General features: G+C 39.2%; 1 protein-coding gene across 1 annotated transcript in view; it reads left to right on the top strand.

Moving 5' to 3' along the window:
* Positions 1-20,499, top strand: part of ADAMTS12 (ADAM metallopeptidase with thrombospondin type 1 motif 12) — a 2,672,119-nt gene that overhangs the window by 1,629,673 nt on the left and 1,021,947 nt on the right. The window contains exon 12 of the mRNA XM_044085381.1: positions 16,765-16,885. Within this exon, the coding sequence (XP_043941316.1) occupies positions 16,765-16,885 (121 nt within the window). The remainder of the gene's footprint in view (positions 1-16,764; positions 16,886-20,499) is intronic.

Here is a 20,499-nt window from a genome sequence, read left to right as displayed (position 1 = left end):
ATGAAGAACTTTGCTTGACATAGATGGGTAGCTTGTTCTAGAGTATAGGAAGTCTCTGGGACAGGAATCTATCCCTCTAGCGTGTCCTGTTTATTGTGGTGACAAGGTTTAGGTCCCTAGAGCATGTAGCTCGGAGGGATTGGGATTTCTTTAGGTGCAGCATGTCCAACAGCTCTGGGTTTGACATAGCTTTATATGTTAAGCAGAGATCACCTCGGAGTAGGTGATATGCTACGGAGTAAGGCTGGTGTTTTTTGAGGCAGTCAGTGTAGGGCATTTGAGGCCAGTAATCCTCTTTGTGAGGTACTTCTGTGGCCTTTCCAGCTGCTGCAGATATCTTGTGAGGTACATTCCAAAAGGGGCGTTGTACTCTATAGGTCTAATGAGTGATGAGTAGAGGGGAATAATGACCTCTTTTTTCCTGGATGAAAACACTTTTATGATGAGGTGTGCTACGTAGAAGGACTTCCTACTACTGTGGCAATGTGAATATCAAAGGAGAGACTACTGTCCACTTGGGTCCCAAGGTCTCTTATCATGCATTCGGTGTTAAGTAGATTGCTGCCTATGTGGTAGTTCATTGGTACAGAGTTTTTACCAAAGGGGATGACACTGCACTTTTTGGCATTGAGCTTGAAGCCATGGCTCTGACACCAGGCATCTGTCTCAGTGAGGCCCTTCTGTAGGATGTCCACATCATTTGGGGACATGACTGTGGCTCCTAGTTTGCAGTCATCTGTGAACTTGGTTAGTCAGAGGCCTTCTGCTTTAGCCTGCACTTCAGAGAAGTAGATACCAAACAGGAGAGGTCCCAGGATGGAACCCTGTGGTACTCCACTTGTCACTGCTTTGAGGTCAGATTTGGAGTCTGCAACTTTTACAGTGTGGGTTCTGTCAGTGAGCCACTTGGCAACCCATCTTGTGATGTAGGGATTTATACCTAGTTTAGTGAGTTTAGCTATAATTCCAGAATGGGGGATGGTGTCGAAAGCCCTGGCAAGGTCAAGATAGGCTGCGTGAACCACCTTACCCTCATCCACGGCTTTGGTGACTGCCTCAAAGAAGTCGATCAGGTTCAGGAGGCATGATCTGCCTTTCACAAACCCAAACTGTTTGGGATCCAGAGTTTGGAGGTTACCAATGTCTTTGTTTATGAGTTCCATGATGATACGTTCCATGGCCTTGCAGACCAGGCTCGTCAGGCTAATAGGTTGATAGTTCCCGGGATCAGTGGTAGAGTGGGATAACTGTTGCTGTGTGCCATTCAGTGGGCACAAAGCCTGTTGTGAGGCTATTATTGAACATGGTGCTTAAGTGGGGAGCCAGTTCATTCTGAAGTTCGTGTAAAATGCAGCCTGGGATGTTGTCCGGTCCCATGGATGCTGTGTTTTTGGCTTTAGAGAGTGCGGCTTTTACCTGCGTAGTTATGATTACAGGGACTCTGCATTCTTTCTGTATAGATATGGGCCCTATAGGAGGTGAGAGGGGGGTAAAGTTAGCAGTGAACCGATCTGCCAGGATGTTGGCAATATCAGTTGGTTCTGTAATTTTCGTGCCTTTGTGCTGTAACTCAGAGCAGATCTGGATGTTGCCATCTAGATTCTTGACATAGCTATAGAATGCTTTATGGTTGTCCTTGGATTTAGAGACGATTTTGTTTGCATTACTAGTTTTGGAGGATCTTATAAGGGATCTCAGCTTCTTACTGAGGATGACCAGGGAGATCCTCCACTCATGGGATTTTACTCTCTTTTCTTCCTTCTGTTGTACAGTTTGTTTATGGCAGGGGACCACCAGATTGGCTTCCTTTTTTTAGAGGATAGCTTCTTGGTTCTGTTTGGGATAGCACAATCCATGCACTCATGTAAGTGCTTATACAGTGCATTTGTGTAGGATTCAGGAGTTGTAACTGTATTGTCCATCTGCATGGGTGTCATGAAGTTCACCACTTGTGTCTTAAGAAGCATGAAGTTGGCTTTGGAGAAATTAAATTTCCTCCACATCATAAAGATGACCTGGTGGCAAGATAGATACTTCTATCAAAGATCACTTTTTTATGGAATAATTTTCCACTAAATGTTAAACAAAGTAGTTCCTTGACTCTCTTCAAATGTAACCGGTATGAATGGATGGGAACCTATAAATTCACTCATGGCCTGGCCCTTCACACCATCATTGTAAAGAGAAGAAATTAGATAGTAGTTACTTTATGTTAATGGGTACTGACAAAATGGGATCTTCAGGCTAAGTTACTAATGATCTATCAGATCAACAGCCTGTTATGCAGCTTTGTTTCTGATTCTGCTTTTTTCTGTTTTTTTTTGTCTGCCTAAATATCCCTTGAGAGAGGTTTCTCATTCTTCTCTCCCTTTGATACGTCTCTTCCACCTGTTTTCCTTCTACATTCTTGTTTCTTTTCTCATCTCTTGTGGTTGTCTTTGTGATTTAATTTCCTGATTATATCTTTTACTGGCTTGCAACCTCTCTGTACCTCTTAGATTTATCTTCTTCCTTGCAGGGATTTCAACATCTGACAGTGTATATTCTCCCAGTATCTTTGCATCAGTTCTACAGCTACTGTTGCTCTCCCTGTAGATGTCTAGCAGAGAAATCAGATTTTTACTGCCCAGGTTGTTTAGCGGTCTGGGAAACCTTGGTATAAACTTTTGAACATCCTTCATTTTGTGTGCCCAGAACCATTCTCCTTCCTACTGCACTTCCGGAATTGCAGGGTGTTTCATCCATGTAGCTGTTCCATTTATTCTGAGTTCATTTATTAACTCCAACATAGCCCCCCTTCTCCTATAGAGTGCTCCCAAGTAATCCATGAACAACTTTATGAACATCACTGCAAATGGGATAATTCTAAGGCACTTTGCTTGCCTTATTTAATTTTTCACAGAAAAAAGAAAGAAAAGTTGCCACAATATGCCTGGGTCTGCTGTCTGCTGCTGCTTGCTACCACACCACCCTGTGCCTCCTGTCTATTAAAGTTTCTTGATTTCCTAGTATCACACTTCACTTATGTAATAGCTGCATTATAAATTGATCCAGTTCACTGTTGCTTACTTGTATTCCAGTTATGCTGAAGTTATTCCTTTTTGAAAGATTTTCAAAATCACCCATCTTTTCATAGTGTTTTTATTATGCCCCTATGTATTCTGTGAATCTGATGCTGCAGCTCAGCTTTAATTGCTGCTTGATCTTCCTCCAGATTTTGCAAGTTCTCTTGTAGCCTTTCTGCTTTTGCTTGTTAGTATTCTACAGCTTATTTCAAGGAACTCATGACTTGCCTTACTGTGATTACCTTTTCAAACTAAATTTTCCTTTTTGTTTGAAGCTTTAAAGGAGATCCATTTATTACTCCTTTTGTTCCTATTCACTCATCCTTCTTTCTGTGATGCTTTTTTCCCTAGGTACACTGTTTTTATCCAGATTTCTATGAGACCTGTCCTTAGGCAACTTGCTTGGCTGGGCTGTCTAGCATCATATGCCACTTAATCACACTGTTTACCCAGGTTCCCTATTAGAAGACCGAAGACACATTCTTTTGAATGCGTCTTGGTTGAACTCAAAAGACGGAAATGGCAAAAGATCAAAGCGGCTTTTAAGCAAATTCTTTCCCTGGGAAAGAATTCACTTGGCCGCTTTGTTACTTTGCCATTTTCGACACTGCAGTGCGGTCTCAGAGTTGGTATATTTAAGTAGGGGAGGTTTGGGGGGGGGTGAATCCCCCCACTTAATGTAATGTTTAAAGTGTTTTATGTTTTTTTTTTTGTTGTTGCTGGAACAGCAATTTTTTTTCCCTAGGAAAAAAATTGCTGTTCTGACAGTTCAAAATTGTAAGCTTTTGATTGCATAGGGTCGATTAATCACCATTCACTTTTTTAAGCATTCAGTGATCTAATATAGACCTGTTTACCCATTTTTGCTGTTGCACTTAGGTTCATAGTTATTTACTAGACTATTAATAAGCCTAGCCCAAATTCCCTGCTGCCTTAAGAGCACTGCCTGTTTAAGTGACTTGCTCAAAGTCACACCATAGGCATATGGAGGCTGAGGAAATAAAAATATGTACCAAATGACATACCTCATTAATGGCCAATAGCCTTAATCCTCTGTGCTAACTGCCAGACTTGATCAATCTGCACATGTGCAGGCTATTGTTCCCATTTTAGAGAATTGTGGCCCACTTCAGTCTCCTCCCACCACAAATTCCCCAGTCTCCCCTCATGACTTTTCATTTACACTTGCCTTCCAACTACCCACTTAATGATATCCCACTATACACATAAACAAACACTGTAAATTAATTACAGGTTTTGTTCATTAACAGCAAAATCTCCACATATTGTGATGCACACATCTCTTACTTTTTCTTCTTTCTTCTTGTACACTATCACTCTTGTACTATGTGGTCTAACTCTCTGAAAAGTCATACTAAATCAAGATGCAAAATCCACTAATTATGTCCATACAATCTCAACTTTGGTGGGAACAATATAAGCATATCCCTCTTCTCTTCACTAATCAAAACTTTATTTTCAAACTGATATGGTAATCTCACAAGTGTATGATAAGCATCCTGATCACTATTTTACTTTAGCTGATGTGCAAACATATACAGGTCACAGTACTCTGTCCTAGTGCGAAAAATGCTTCAATTGCATTTCTAAATGTAGCATGTAATAACAACAAATGGGTCCATTTCAAAGTCCGGTCTTCTGATCACATCCCTGAAATTATACCTATTATTGAAAACTGGCTAAAAGAAAGCTCTTAGTGAATAAATGTACATGAATGCATGTTTAAATGCACACACACACACACACACACACACATACCCTCCCAGCACACTTCATACCCTACACCAAGAAGAAGTAAGCAGGCTCTAACTAATCCTTCCTATTTAACCCAAAAGGGTTTATGTCTTTACACCAATGGAGATGGCCTCGGGCAATCTAATATATACTTAGCAGTGTGTGTGTGATCTGTGGTTTAGCACATGACAAGTACTGCCAGCTGTGTACCATTCTATGCATAGCTAAGCATTTTGAGTTGCTAAAAATAATTTGGCCACACCTACCAACAGCAAAATGATGTAGAAAATGGGTGACTTGCTGTCTTTGCCAACTGACCCGTCCATTCCTCATGCACTGGAGCAACAGCTAACAAAGAGCAGCCATTATTTATGCAGTCATCAGTATTTGTTTTTTTTTTAATTTATTTTTTTGTTCTGTATGGCTTAACCCTACAGCATATGTCCATTAAAATTCCAAGGGTTTGGCAGGTATTGAGCATCAGTGAGGGTGTGTTAATCCAGACTGGCAATGATGCAAACTGTCAGCGCACTAGTCTCCCCCTTGAAGCCATCAATTCCACTGGGTATCTGGTCTCCATTGATGTCTCAGCTGTATGAATATGCACACCTCACATACACTCCCTGACCTTCCTTCGCAGTACAGGTAAGCTGGAAAAGTTTCATCAGTTGTGTCCTCCTCCATACCAGTTCTAGCAGGTGAGCCACAAATCAAACTTGGGTCATCTGGGTTATTGTCAGGGTCTTAATCTTCTGTGTCACTAGAGCTGCTAAAGAATGGCTAAATGGTGATAGGGAAGGCTGGGCAATGTGCATGGCATGGGAGATGACACTACATTTGCTGCAAATACTCAGGTCAGCTATACCTTACATCATCAAACCTTTGCCTGCACAGCTGTAGATCCAGATCATATCAGTCATCTAGTTTCATAATGACCTTGGATCTGCTGTTGCAATTAATATGCAGGAATTTTTTTGTCTCCTTTGCACACCACACAGTATCTATAAATGCTTTTAAGCCATAGCTACCCAATCCTCCCAAGTTGGCTAGAACTTTAGTTAAATCAAAATGGTAGACATGGAAGGAAACATGCACATTTGGCAATCTCATTCTGTGCAATCATTCCGGGCTCCTTTATGTGATGTACAGCCATGTGTGTCTTGCGCACCAGCATTGGCAGTCCTTGATATGATTCAACTGTGGTGCACAAAAGCATCATTAGGTGGTTCTGAGACATTCATGCTATAAGCCATATTTGCCTACATAGTATGTAAAAAGTATACAGTTATGAAGTTTAGAAGACTGTTACCATTTTTATTTTTATTATTTTTTGTATTTATTTATTTATTTGCATTTTATTAATACAACATGCTTTGGTGTGTAGTGATTTGTGGACAGTCTTTTTATTGCTTAAAAACCTGAATTGTTCTATTAAGGTATTTATTTTCCATTCTTATGGCTGATCTGAGCTATCATAGTCATGGTAGGAGAGTAGGCATTTTTCTTGTTTCTGTTTGGGTTAACGATAGTTTGTTCTGTGCACTCTAGTTGCATAAATGTTTTTTTGACAACAGCTGCACTTAATATGCTTTGGAAGAACCCAAATGTGGCAGAAGTGAAGTGCACTTTGTAGTTTGTACAAATGCAGACATTTTGCTTATACCAGTGGTATACACTGAGGTAAACAAGCCATCTCCCCAGCCCATTTTACAGACTTATTTCTTTTGCGAATTAGTATGTTGTAATATAACATACTTCATAGGACCTGACTGGGATGACAGGGGCATAGGAACATACTAGGCAAGCAATCATGGACACCCTAGGATGCCTAGCCATATACACCTCACTTTATCTGTGTGAAACGTGTACAGTCAAAGTTCCTGTGCGCATATCCTTAGAAATGACAGTATGTATTCCTGTACTCTCAGCACATGTACAGCAGTCAGCATGTCCAGTGGTTGAAGCAGAGTAATGCAGAAAACAACATCCTTCTGCCAGCCTTCAGGTAGCGTGGACTACTGCAGGTAGAAAGAGGGAGTTCTGACCAAAAAGTGAGGGATCAGATGTGATCATCAGTGTGGGAGATCAGTCCTATGGCACAAACAAACACTGGGCAAGTTTTACCATCTCATGGAAGATATCATTAGGCATGCAAAGCAGAAGACAGGGTTGTGATTGAGATCTCCTAGCAGGGGGTTTCCCTTCAGGGTGAACTAGACCAATGGATATGGAGAAGTTCCTTCTGCTCCTGAGTGGAGGTGATGTGAACCAAAATTTATCCCTGGTGGTGATGTGTGGGGATAATTTAACTCTCCCACGTTTAAGTACATGATACAGAAGGTTAGGTAGAGTGAATTTAATTTGATGCATTAATACCTTTTAACTACACCCATTGTAGCATATGCCATTCTTTTGACTGTAGTGTTTATGTGTTATCCCTCCAGTAATTACTAACTAAAGACAACAGGCTGAAGAAGGGGCTGATGGTAGCCCCAGTGATGAGTCTGGCAATGATCAGACAGGAATTGACGTGAGTAGCATTTGAAAGACACACTATTACTGTTTTTCTCATTCCACGCTGAGGCTGCACACACTGGCTTGACTTATGGCCAGACATCCTTAGCATTTGTTGGCTGTACTGTTTGAATGCATACCATTTCCTGAGAAACACACCCCTTCTGGAGATGGGAAATACACAACTGTCCCCCCTTTGTCTGGTTCAACAGCTTCACAGGTGCACACTTCTTCTGTTGGCATATCTACTATATACTAGCAACACAGGAATACATCATGCCAACACCTTTGACATCTGTCCACTGACATGTATGTGGCAGTAGAGATAAATCAGCAGATATGTATAAGTGTTCTTAAGGTACAGTCTGTGCCACACAGTCTGTAAGGAGAAATCAGGTGTATTACTTGACAGTCAGGAGGTTGCTGTCTGGAGCCGCTATAAGCTTCTTGAGGACATCATAAAGTGACTGGTCTAGTGAGGTATATGTTGGCACATGCCACCACAGTTACAACTCAACGTTTATGATTATCAGTGCAAACATGACTGCCTACACTGGTAGAGCTATCCTTGGTTGGCAGAGAGTACATACCCAGGATATATGTGCACATGGTCATTTGCAGGGGTGCATGCAACAGCTCTGTCTGGAGCTGTCAGAATGCCTTATCATGGGCAGCAATGTCTTTCTACTTCCAGGCCTGAAATACTTTTTTAGTTAGCTTGATTCAGATATGAAATGGAGAAGTAAACCATTCGCAGCACAGGGAATCATAAGTCCTGTCACCTTTCACCAGCATCGACACCACATGGCAAGGTCATGTGGCACTCCTTCTCCTGTCAAAGAAAGATCTAATCCCTTATACCCTTGATAGCTCCAGAGTATGAAGTCACAACATGTGGTTCCTGTGACATCTTTACCCAGCTACGTTTCTGTTAAGTCCTGCCCTCTTGTCCCCCTGTTATTTTGTCCTCTTCTCACCATGCAGATGATGATAGCTGTGTTTCTAAACACCATCTATCCTGTGTTGTACTTGATGTCTGATGCACAGTGTGACCAGACTATGCACAGATAAGCATAGCCTGAAAGGAACATTACATACATCATGTTTATTTTGTGTAATATTACCATCACTTTATGATGGTCATGGCCCATATCTGCTCACCAGGCAATGACGTTTTACCAGTGTTACTATATATTGCAGCCATCACTGCTGATTAGGCTCTGCATACACATCTGTGATCCTGTTACAGATTGTAGTTGTGTCCTTATTCTGTAGTTTATGTGGTTTCTGAGACATGCTATAATGACCAACATACTTCCACAGAATCATTCCTATATGTGAACAGTTTTTGACAGCCAGCACTTCAGCATGACTTGCATTGCTATAGAAGCCATGGCCAGCTATGTCTTTCTCCTCTGATGTGCTGAGAATGAGATATGCCATTCAACAAGTGGGAAAAGGGGATTTTGGATGGATGGAACTATTCGTCTTTTAATAAGAAAACTTATAATGGTAATATTATATGGAAGGATCATACAAATATGACAGAAAAAAGTGTGGAGAGAAGCATCAGTTCTTAAGCTAACAATTAATGTATTTTGTTTATTTTATTTTCGTTGACCCATTTTTCAAGGGTGACTGTGACTTATGGCTGACTTAGTTAGAGTCACAGAGCAGGCAAATGGGACCAGAGGAATCAAACCCTGGATTTTTTTCAGTATAGCTTCCAAATTTGCAGCTTTTCCTTTTTTTTATATAAACATGCAGTTTAGGTTTAGGACGGTGTACTGACAGGCATAGAACTCATTGAAATCCCAGGTTTGATTCCCACAGTCTCCAGATCTCTGCTGTGTTACTCTAATTAGGTCACTTAACCTGACATTCTTCCTGGGTCACCCCCAAAAAAGACTATATCCAGTGGTCAGCAGATGGTATTTATTGTATTTCATTTTATTTTATTTTAGGAATGCATCTTAATTATCATTATTTAACTTTCATTTGAAAGTATATTTTACAGAAGCCACAAAGACAATAAATGCTTCTGTAGAAACATTATAGTAATTTAGTCAGGCAAATGTAATTTATGAAAAATGGCAGTTTTTAATATTTTACTCCAGATTTAAAACCAATCAGCTCCATGGTATAGAAGGATAAATCATCCTTGCCTAGTACCCAAGGGGCTTGTGTTTAAATAGCAGCTTGGGTGCTTGATGGAGAAGGTTAGGAAAGGGGGACATCTCCATCCTGGGGATAGAAGTAGGTGGTTCCTGGCTGCCTGACTGAATCTATAGGTAAAGCAGAGGCCTGATGTAGTGGAGGCCATCAAGGGCAAAGGGCACTTTAGGAAGGAATACTGATTGGCTAACAAAGAAGCTACGAGAGCAGTTGCAATAGCAAACAATGAGGCATCAGAGGCACTCTACCAGCTTCTGGAAAGAAAGTCAGTAGATGGCACAAAGAAACTATATCAGGTTGTAAGGCAAAGACAGAAAGATAAAGATAGTCAGACACCCTTCATAAGAGATGGCAGGAACAACCTGATCACCAGTCCAGAGGACATCAAAGGCAGATGGAAGAAGTACTTCCAGCAGCTTCTGAATGAAGAAAATGCAGCAGAAGCTGTAGTACCACAGACACAGCCTACAATGTGAGAAGAGGAGGAGCCCACCATAGAAGAAATAAGAACAACACAGAGAAAGTGAGGCCAGGGAAAGCAGGCACATATGAGGTAACAGCAGATATAATAAAGATGCTGAGTGAGTTGGGGAGAAATGGGTCCTGTGGAGAGAAAGGCATATCCCAGATGACTGAAAAAGAACCATTTTCATGCCAGTGTATAAGAACAAAGGGGACATCCATAACTGTTGGCAATACAGAGGTATTAGAGTCTTGTCAAATTGCATGAGTGTTCTGGAGAGGGTGATTGATACATACCCAGAGTAATAGAATGTAAGATGGGAGATGAGCAGTTTAGATTCAGATCAGGATGCAGCACAACTGACTGAATGTTTGCAGTAAGCTAAATAGTTGAGAAGAAGCTAGAGATGAAGGAAGAATTCAACTGGGCATTCACTGACTTGGAGAAAGCATACACAAAGGTCCCAAGAAAGCTGGTTAGGGCAGTCCTGTGGTGGTTCGAAGTCCCAGAAACACTAGTAGAATTAGTGGAGGTTATGTGCAAGGAGTGAATGACTCAAGTAAGAACAGTGTTCGTTCTCACAGAGGCGTTCACAGTGGGAGTGGATGTACACCAGGGTTCCGCTCTGAGCCCACTGCTGTTTATATTGGTGATGGATTACATTAGCAAACAAGTTGGAGGAGACAGATCAACAAAATTATTGTATGTAGATGATGTGGCATTAGAGGCAGACTCTGAGCAAGAACTTTAGCAAAGGATCAGGTAATGACTTGCAAAATTGGAGAAACATCTAAAGAAAATTAGTACAGATAACACAGTTGTAATGGCAGCAAATGGTGGAGCTCAGAAGAAGATGAGAATTGAGACAGAAGGGAAAATAGTGGAACAAGTTAACAGCTTCAGGTATCTGGGAGGGGTGGTTGAGGAGAAGGGAAGTCTGAATGAGGAGATCAAAGCTAGAATTAGAGGGGCTGCAGAGTGTCATGTGTACTACGTGACAGAAGAATGCCAAAGAAGCTGAAAAGTAAGGTGGACAATACAGTAGTGTGGCCAGTACTATGGCATGGTACAGAAACCTGAGCAATAAAGGCAGAGCAGTTGAGGAAGGTAGAGGTGATGGAGATGAAGTGCCTGAGATGGGTGGTAGGACAGATGAAGAAATGAGGATATAAGAGCAGAAGCCAAAGTAGCTCCATTTGCAGAAATAGGTTAAAGAGAACAGATTACTTTGGTACTCGTACATGTACAAAAAAAGCAGAGGACAATCTGATGAAGAAGAAGATTTAGGACAGACAGGAAGAAGGCAAGAGGAAGCATGGGCATCCAGCAAAGAGGTGAATGGATTATATGAGAGAAGACATACGACAGTCAGGCATGAGTGTTAAAGATGGCAGGACAGTGGAACTGAATAGAGAGAGATGGCGACAGTTAACATGATACTCTAACTCCATGTAGAAAATGGGAAAAAGTGTACTGATGGTGACGATGATGACTGAGTTTCCTGACCCCCATGGTATTGTGGATGCAAAATAAGAGAGCAATGTGGTCCATGCTGGACTGGTTTGCTGTAGCCTATGCCTACATGATACTATGGAACATCTAGTGACTGATTCCCCATGCCACCCACATGTCAGAGGCAGCCTATGCCAAATGACTTTGTCAAATACCAGACTATGAAATGGTGGGTATACTCACTATAGATGCAATGTGTGAATAGTCTGCTGCAAACACGTTGGGAAGATCAATGGTGATGTGAACCATGGAGGATCGCTCCCTCTCTAAGGATGTTGAGTGATCACACAATACAGCGCCACATCCTTGGGTGCATGAGGCTACACAATGGCACAATGCCATCAAACTGTGACTCAGTATGCTTGCATCATTATCTCCACCATCAGCCCCAACACAAGTGTCAACACCAGCTTGTTGTTGTGCCCCAGCTTCTACATTTGTTACCATAGCAGTGCTTAACACTATTAAGCCACAACAAAAGGCACATGAGAGTAATCATGGGCACCAGTGCTAAAGTCTTGCTCCTGAAGCATGCATGTTAAGAGTGCCCCATACAAACCTAACCTACCCCTACCAGCATCCTGACAGGGCTAGACACTTGGGGTACCTTAAACAATACATACAACAATACATGTCATTGGTTATTGTGTTCATCCTACAGTTTTTAGAGACAGTACAGCTGTACAGCAGTCTAATGTAAGCGGTATTAACCTGGTGAATCATCAGCTGAGACAAATGGGGTGGTGGGTCCATCTTGTTGTTTGTATCCAGTCCTCCAGGGATAATACCAAAGCCAGTTTCCCCATGTAGTGACTCCAGAGACTCAGATAACTGTATCTACTTATTGCTCCTAAGTGCTCCTCCACAACCAGTCATTGAAGTGGCTATTGAACATGCCTTCACAGTCAGCCAGTCAATAACATATGTATGATATTGCAGTGATGTGTAGTTGGATTCCCCTCCCCACATCATTTATATCATGGACCTCTGTTTGCCATGCCTGGTCATGTAAAGGCTGCTCAACCTACTCTGTCCATAAACATGCATTATTCTTGTATTCTAAGAGCTTGTAATAGCACACTATTTTCAGCAGAGATGAAATTGTCCAACCTCTGCCTTCCACCTCATCCTCCAAGCATGCAGACACCTGTGAATACATGACCCAGAGCTATAGACTGTACATTACTGAGACAGGTGGAATTACAGCTACAGACACAGCAATAATCTAAGTAGAATATGCAATAATCAGTGGGAGAGCTGTAGAGGTCATAACACAGCTGTAGGGACAGATTTGGGAATATATTAAAGTGTATATATCAGTAAGCATGTATATGGTAAGGTAGTCATGTCTGCTAGCAACACTTGGGGTCACTGATTCCACCAGTAATTTGACTTACTGAGATACAGCGTGGGAAAGCATGCATGTAGGTGTATGACTGATGTATTCTCCACCATAATCCAAGACATAAATTAGACAGACCATAAGAGTTGTGCAAGTATAAGGACAGGTTGCCCTAATATTTACCAAATTCATTAAGTGACCACTGTCTTCTACTCTTCTCTTAATTGGTTAAATTAACCACATACAGCCCTCAAATTGTAACTGGTCATTTTTTCCATCAACACAAACTAACCACATTGATATGCAGTTAAAGAGTGTTGACAGAGGGACAATGCATAGAAATTATGGGAACAAAACCACCCCAACAATACTCCTCCTGCATAAATAGGATAGAACTGCAACCAACTCCATTAAAGCCCTCTACTGATGTAATACACAAATAGGTACCTTTAAAAATTCTAAACTCTTCTGGAAAAAGATAAAGAACCTAACTGGACAACTCTAGCAGCATCCACCTGAGGACTATATATCATTTCTCATTTTCACCATTCAACCTATCATTGTTTCCTTTCCTTCCAGCATTCCCACTGATCCAAACTCAGGAATTAACCTACTTTCTCAGTTATCACTTCTCTGAGATCATGGTAAAAGAAGTTAAAACTTACTCAAGACTCTAAAGCACTCCTTTGCTAAATTCTTAACACTGCACCCTACATTCCTTAGGCATGCAGCCAGCAAAATTGCCAGATCTGTGACTTATACCCTCAGTCTGTCTGTTATAACAGGAATACTGCCCCACCTTTAAACATTCCGGTATAATCCCAGTAACAAAGGTTTCTTTACCTAGATCTCACGGAGACTTAAGAGCTAACTCCAGCCACTGCCCACACTTTGAAACTATCCTTTACAAGCACATCACACACACACAGCTGTGGTCTAATTTCTGACAATCTCCCACCTGCTCCTCCTCCCAACTCCAAAACCAGTGCCAAAAATATACTGTTACCCAAAGCAGACTACGCAGGTTATACATGTGAAGGTCATAAATACTATTCTACTGCATTTGACAATATGTACCTTTAGCAAGAAAATGAACATTTACTCATGCTTATTGTTCAATGGGATTTCATGAAGTGTGTGATAATGCTGGTGACCGCAAATGTTTGATGAGAAGTTTGTGAAAGTATGTGTCAGCGAAATACAAATGAAGCCACTAATGTGCACTTGTTTGGAGGTATAGCTGGGTGTTAGGGATTTGTTTAATGACACTGTGTGACAGCCAAATAAATCAGGATCACATTCCTCCTTGGTACACCTGTTTGAAAGTGAGATTTATTTATAAAATAGAGTGATATGCTTTAGTTTAAGGTCAGTTTTGCTTCTGTTTTAAGTGAGTGTGAATGTGTAGGTTTTATTTGGCTGACTTTCTAGAAGAGGCTTTGTTTTTTAAGAAATAATGACTTATGGTATGTAGTAGAACAGCTTTGTTTGCAAATTGGTGGTCTTCTGCATTGTCTTTATGGCCTTGACATTTGTAAACTGCATCCTTAATACAGCACGCCCCAGCCACCACATTTAAGCTACTCGGTGACTTCTTTAGAAAAATTATGATAGAAGGGAGGACATATATTTCACAAAATAACAGAGGTAGCTAGACAAAATGTATATCTTACATTTTATCTATGGTTAATGAATCTGTTCCACTAAGAATGGATGAAAGCAAATGTACTAAGGATTAGAATCCTGGAACTGCATTCACTGGAAACATCTTGTTGGGAAAATACTTTTTAAAGTGTTTTTTTTTTTTTTTGTGGTGGTGGGGGGAGCAAACCTCACACACCTCCTGATGTGGTGTGGAAGCTCCATACACCCCTTAACTTACACATACCAAGTTTGAGGTCACACTTACTTAAAGAAGGGGGGGATTCTCCCCAAAAAGGACTCATATCTTGCACAACTTGCTGACAGTGATTTCCTGTGTAGGAAGTCTGATTGTCGGTGAGTTGAAGCTCAGCCAGTCAAAGCTGAAGAAGTCAAACTTCATCAATTAGTAGGATAACCCATTTCCCAGCAGAGAAATTGCTATCAAAATGCTGAAGTATGTGGCCTTGCTTCCAGCCTTTGTAAAATAACCATTGTGCATGAGCATATGCTAAAGTAAAAGTATCCAAACAAGTAAGGAGGTACAGGGATGCTGTGGAAACATAATTCAGGGAAAAGACATATAAAACATTTAAGAGTAACCAAACCTTTACAATGTTTATTATAATTTTGTAATTTCTGAAATTGCGTTAATATATTGTCTGTCACTAGAAGCATGTCATGGTAGAATGCATGTTTTCAAATGCATCCTCCCTAATATTCTCTAGCCTGGACACCAAAGGGTGGTTAGAAATGGACCACACAACATGGAGAACTCATTTATATTATGCTCTGTAATGCCCTATTTACTCTAAGGAATAATAGTCTTTTAGCAGTAATAGTCATCTAGACCAATATTCCAGAATAGTGCTTTTAAGATACATTTATGACTTTTATTAAGAAAAAAGATTTTCCAGGAGTGAGGTGTTTTATATGAAAATAAATAAATTGAGCATTTCAGGATAGTTGTTTTGTTTTGTTTCCATAGGTAATGGAAGACAATACACCCCACTGGGATGGTACCCTTTTCTGTTTGTCAGATTAAGAAATTCATTTTCAGGAGGAGGATTTTGAGGGAAATGATTGGTAATGTGATATGTATTATATAAGTAACAGGTTTATACAGTAAGTAATGCAGTGCATGTGAATGGAGTAGAATAAGCTAAGGCAGTAAAGTATTGTATGTTTTAACATTTGTAACTGCATCTAGACTCTATAAAGCACTTTAATGTTTAAGTAAGATACTCTACCACCAGTGTAGGACAACGTTTATTTATCTATTAGGAGTCATAGTCATCCAGCCAAGTATACAACAAATGAGCAGCAAAAGCCTCATAACATTGCCAAGATGTGCCTTCAGGCCTCAGCGCAGAGGATTTACACACAGGTATATATATACATATACATATATATATATATATATATATATATATATATATATATATATATATATATATATATATATATATATACACTGTATGAGTACTAATGATAAAGGTTTGCAAGCAATGTGTCGTGCTTCTTTTTAGTCAATGTACACATCCCAATTAGAAATTCAAACTCCACTGCTTATTGCTTGACTCTGTAAGGTCTGGACAAGTGTAAACATTTAAGAGAAACTGTAGTGTCTTTAGTTCTATTTGGTGAGGGAGAAATGCATATTTTTTTTCTAACATATCATAATGATGGGTTGCCAAATAATTATGTGTGTTTGATGCAGAAATCAGATATGAGCTAAGGAAGGCAGCTTATACTCAAGAAGATACACCGCTGCAAATTATTGTTTGTCCAGGGACATAGCCTATGCTGCTGTCTACAATGCCAAATACACCTGATGGAACTATAAATTTTAAACCAGTGGCCAAGTGAAATATAATAGAAAAGACAGAAAGCAAAAACCACAACTGGGAAAACGATTGTTTTTATGGTGGAACTCTTCCTGGTGCCACTATCTATTCAGATATCATTGGCAAGTTTTGGATGAACTAGGAATATTTTTATATATTTTATTTGTAGAGCGTCTGTATTTGAAATTATAATAATATAGTCTGCAGAAAAGCTACATTTTTGTTATATTTTGCTTTACTGTTGTACTCATTGTTCAGATTATTAGAGTTCACAAAGATATACAGTTATCCACATTTTTTTTTATATTTTTTTGCATTTCTCTTTCTGATATTTAAAGTAATCTTTTGATGACTTTAGAAAAATGTGCTACAGCCTTACATGTTTTTGTTTTGTTTATTCCATAGTATTTCAAATTCATAAGAAACTGTCTCTGTTTTCCTCCCCTACAGAGTGTAGGATGTGACTATGAGATTGATTCCAGTGCCATTGAAGATCAATGTGGCGTGTGTATGGGAGATGGCTCGACTTGCCAGACAGTGAAGAAAATATTCAAAAAGCCTGAAGGCTTAGGTAAAGTAGGATTTTATGTCTTACTTACTAAAAGATATGTAAAAGTACATTATTTGCCCCTGTAATGATCTGAAAAGTAATTCTGATAAACTTAAATTGCCACTTTCTCATTAATAATTACATCATATGGCATTTATTTGCTCCTACTATGAGTGAACGAATCTGACTGCACTGAGAATCAAAATCTACTAACTGTATCCCCCCCAAAAAAACACACATTTGTAAGTGTTTTGTTGCAGAAGGGCAAGCTCTCCTGCACCCCCAATGATGGGGACATCCCCTTAACAAGCTCAAACTTATATGCACCAAATCCACTGTTGTAGCAAGTTGAAGAAGGGCAAATCCTCCTGAAAAGGGCATCACTGCGAGTACAACATGCCAGCAGTGATTGCCTCTGCAGGAACTCTGATTGTTAGTATGTTGAACCTTGGGTAGGTGAAGCTCAGAAGAGTTCAGTCTTCGTTCACTCAAAGATTACCCCAATTACTTGCATTACAGATCATTTTTATTGCCTTGTTTTACTCATTCATTATGGTCTGTTTAACTTTCTGTGCTGTACTGCTCATGATGCATGACCTGATCCTGGTTGCACTTTTCTCTTTTTTCTCTCTCTCTCTGTTTTTTTTTTTTTTTTTTTTTTTTTTTTTGTAACTGTTATTTAACACTTTTTGCTTCACTAAAAGTTTCCATACAAACAGTAAGTGCTGCAGCAGTCTATTTTCTGACATGCTTTAATGTAAAGCTGCAATAAGTGAATGCAGGGAACAGGCTGGTATAATACATTCTGCTACTTAGGGTCATGCAAAAATGCCTTAAAAATATTCTACATAATATTTTGTATTAAGGAAGTCTGAAATTGTTATTGCAGTAAAGGTGCATAAAAATCCTAAGGGGGCAAATGGAGCAATTTACTTATAACGAGGAATGGATGTTGCAGATAAAACTAAATGTATCTTTCTTAAAAGAAAAATTAAATGAAAAGAAAAAATAACAATGGATCAAGTTTCCTACTAACATCAATGTAAAAAAAAATAAACAAATAAATGATTGAATTTATTGCACATGGGAATTCACACAACCCCAAAACTTGCACTACACACATAAATCAACTTACTAGAAAAGAAATGTATTTACAGAATGAAAAAGTTAAAGAATAAAATATATAAAGAAAACCCTCTAACTGCTTGAAGTTAATCAGAAAATAGAATATTGACAACAGAAGCATCATTAGGGTGGGGTAAGGGGGCTGCCATCTGGGGCATAAAGTGCCAGGGTGGTGTGATCAGCAGATCAGTTTTTGTTTGTCCAAACTTTTGATCCTCATGTAAATGCAATGCAAGCAGTAGAGTGGAAGGGCATTTGGACCTCACTCATACTCCTTCTTTGGACAGAAGGAGTATCAGATTGGAGATTTTTTTTTTTTGCATTAGGAACCTGGCAGATTGGGAACATTGACCCTTTCCTCTTTGCTACTAAACATAACATTGAAGAATGTCAGACTGGGGAGTGGTACTGGGTGATCAACCACAAATTTTCATCATAAAAACATATCCAAAATACATATTGCCTTCCACAGTATAACCTTAGGCAACTTACTAAAAACACATAAAAATGGGTAAATGGAATATGGGGAAAGAGGTGCTAATTTATGTGATACATAAAATATCTTGTATTGTAGGTTTGAGGAATGAGTTTCCTGGCATTCTTTCATCATGTAATTTGTTTCCTAAGATTAGAATATAAAATATTTACAAAATCTAACACCATACTCACACACAACACACCCACACAGTACACATGCTCACACACACGTGTGTGTGTGTGTGTGTGTGTGTGTGTGTGTGTGTGTGTGTGTGTGTGTGTGTGTGTGTGTGTGTGTGTGTGTGTGTGTGTGTGTGTGTGTGTGTGTGTGTGTGTGTGTGTGTGTGAGTGTGCGCGCGCGCGCTTGTGTTTTACACATACTAACATACTGTTTGCATCTGTATTTATTTTAATAGTGCTGAGTGCCTGTCATGTTGGTAGCTTTTAAGGATGAGATTGACTAATCATCTCCTTCTAATACCTGACATAACGACACTGTACACATCTGTATAACTTTTGTTTAATATGCTTTTTAATTGCCATGCTTCATCACTTAGTGTTCATTCTCAAAGCAGTTTTTGACTTGGTTATGTAGTATGCATTTCAGTCTTTGTAATAAGATGGGTCAAGACTTATCTGCATTATTTTCCAAACTGCTGTTTTTGTTATTGCATATAACAGTGATATACTATGATTTCTATAAGCTTCCCTTGTAACTACGTTTGTCTATCAAATTGCATCAAACTACTGTACCCAGACCTTCACAGAGCTCAGCAGGAACTGTTAAACTGATAACCTAATAAGCATTATGTGTGATCCAAGACAAAATAAGAGTCCTACAAACCAGCCTGTTATAAACCCAGCTCTCTGTTGCCCTAAACGTGAAACTAACAAACATAATTCTGTTTAAAAAATTAGAATACTTAATACTGGAATTATCTCAAATTCTCAAACCTGTATCACACAAAAAAGGAGTGCACACATGACTAGAACCTGTCTTAAAAATATATAATTTTCTACTATGTTTGCAGTTATTCCACAAACAGGTAAAAATGTACTAAAAATGATAAGTCCACAAAGCAAAACGGTGTCATAAAAGAACACACCAAACTTTATTGTAAAGAAATCAGTAAGCGCTTTCGTCCTAACAAGACTTTTTCAAACTGCCATACTTTTCTTTACTCCAGCCTTTTAAAAGATGAAACAATCACATGACATATCAAAAATCACATAACTAGTGTTTTAACCTTTTCTTTTTCAAAAAACAATAAAATCCTCTTTATTATTGAGCCCAGGTGAATGGCAGGCATTCAACTTCACCTGCCATAGATATTGTTGTCATCCTAACTTATCCTCAGTATTAAAAAGTTTGTCATATCCTTTAACTTCATCTAGTACCAAAAATTTTAAAACTAACCTTACATTTCCCCCTCTTATAATTTTTAGCTAAAGCATTCCTATCATCACCAATAGCAGCAGTATGCTTATGTTCATAAATATGCATATAAAGCTCTCTTGAGGTTCGACCAATATAAAATGCAGAATATGACATGCATTTAACTAGATATACCACAAACCTAGATCTACATGTATAGTAACCGTTAATACTAATATCAATATTATTAATACTGATAGTATCCAAACCCACATACAAATAGTCACAAAGATTACAATTGTGACATTTAAACATCCCCACCTTATTACCATTTCCCATCTTAGGCATTCTTAATTTAGCATGAAAAAATGTTTAAAGCTCTTCCCTCTTTCTTGAACAAAAAGTGGGGTTTCTCCAACTATTTTTTTAACTCTGGGTTAATGTCAACGATCTTCCAGTTGCTAGAAATAATATTTTTGATGGCCACAGCATCCACACTATTACTTATAAGAATGGATGTTATAAAGCTAAAATCCATTTGATCAGATCTGGTCCCAATTCTAGGGCCATCTTTTCTCAGATTTTGAACTTCTGTAAAAACTTCTTTTAGTAACTTTTCGGGATATCTGCTACTATAAAAACTATCACATATGTTCTT

The sequence above is a fragment of the Protopterus annectens genome, chromosome 1.part1 (genome assembly GCF_019279795.1).
Source record: "Protopterus annectens isolate FY-2018-M chromosome 1.part1, PAN1.0, whole genome shotgun sequence".
Taxonomy (NCBI): Eukaryota; Metazoa; Chordata; order Ceratodontiformes; family Protopteridae; genus Protopterus; species Protopterus annectens.
Note: the sequence above shows the minus strand (reverse complement) of the source record. Positions and strands in the feature narration are given on the sequence as shown.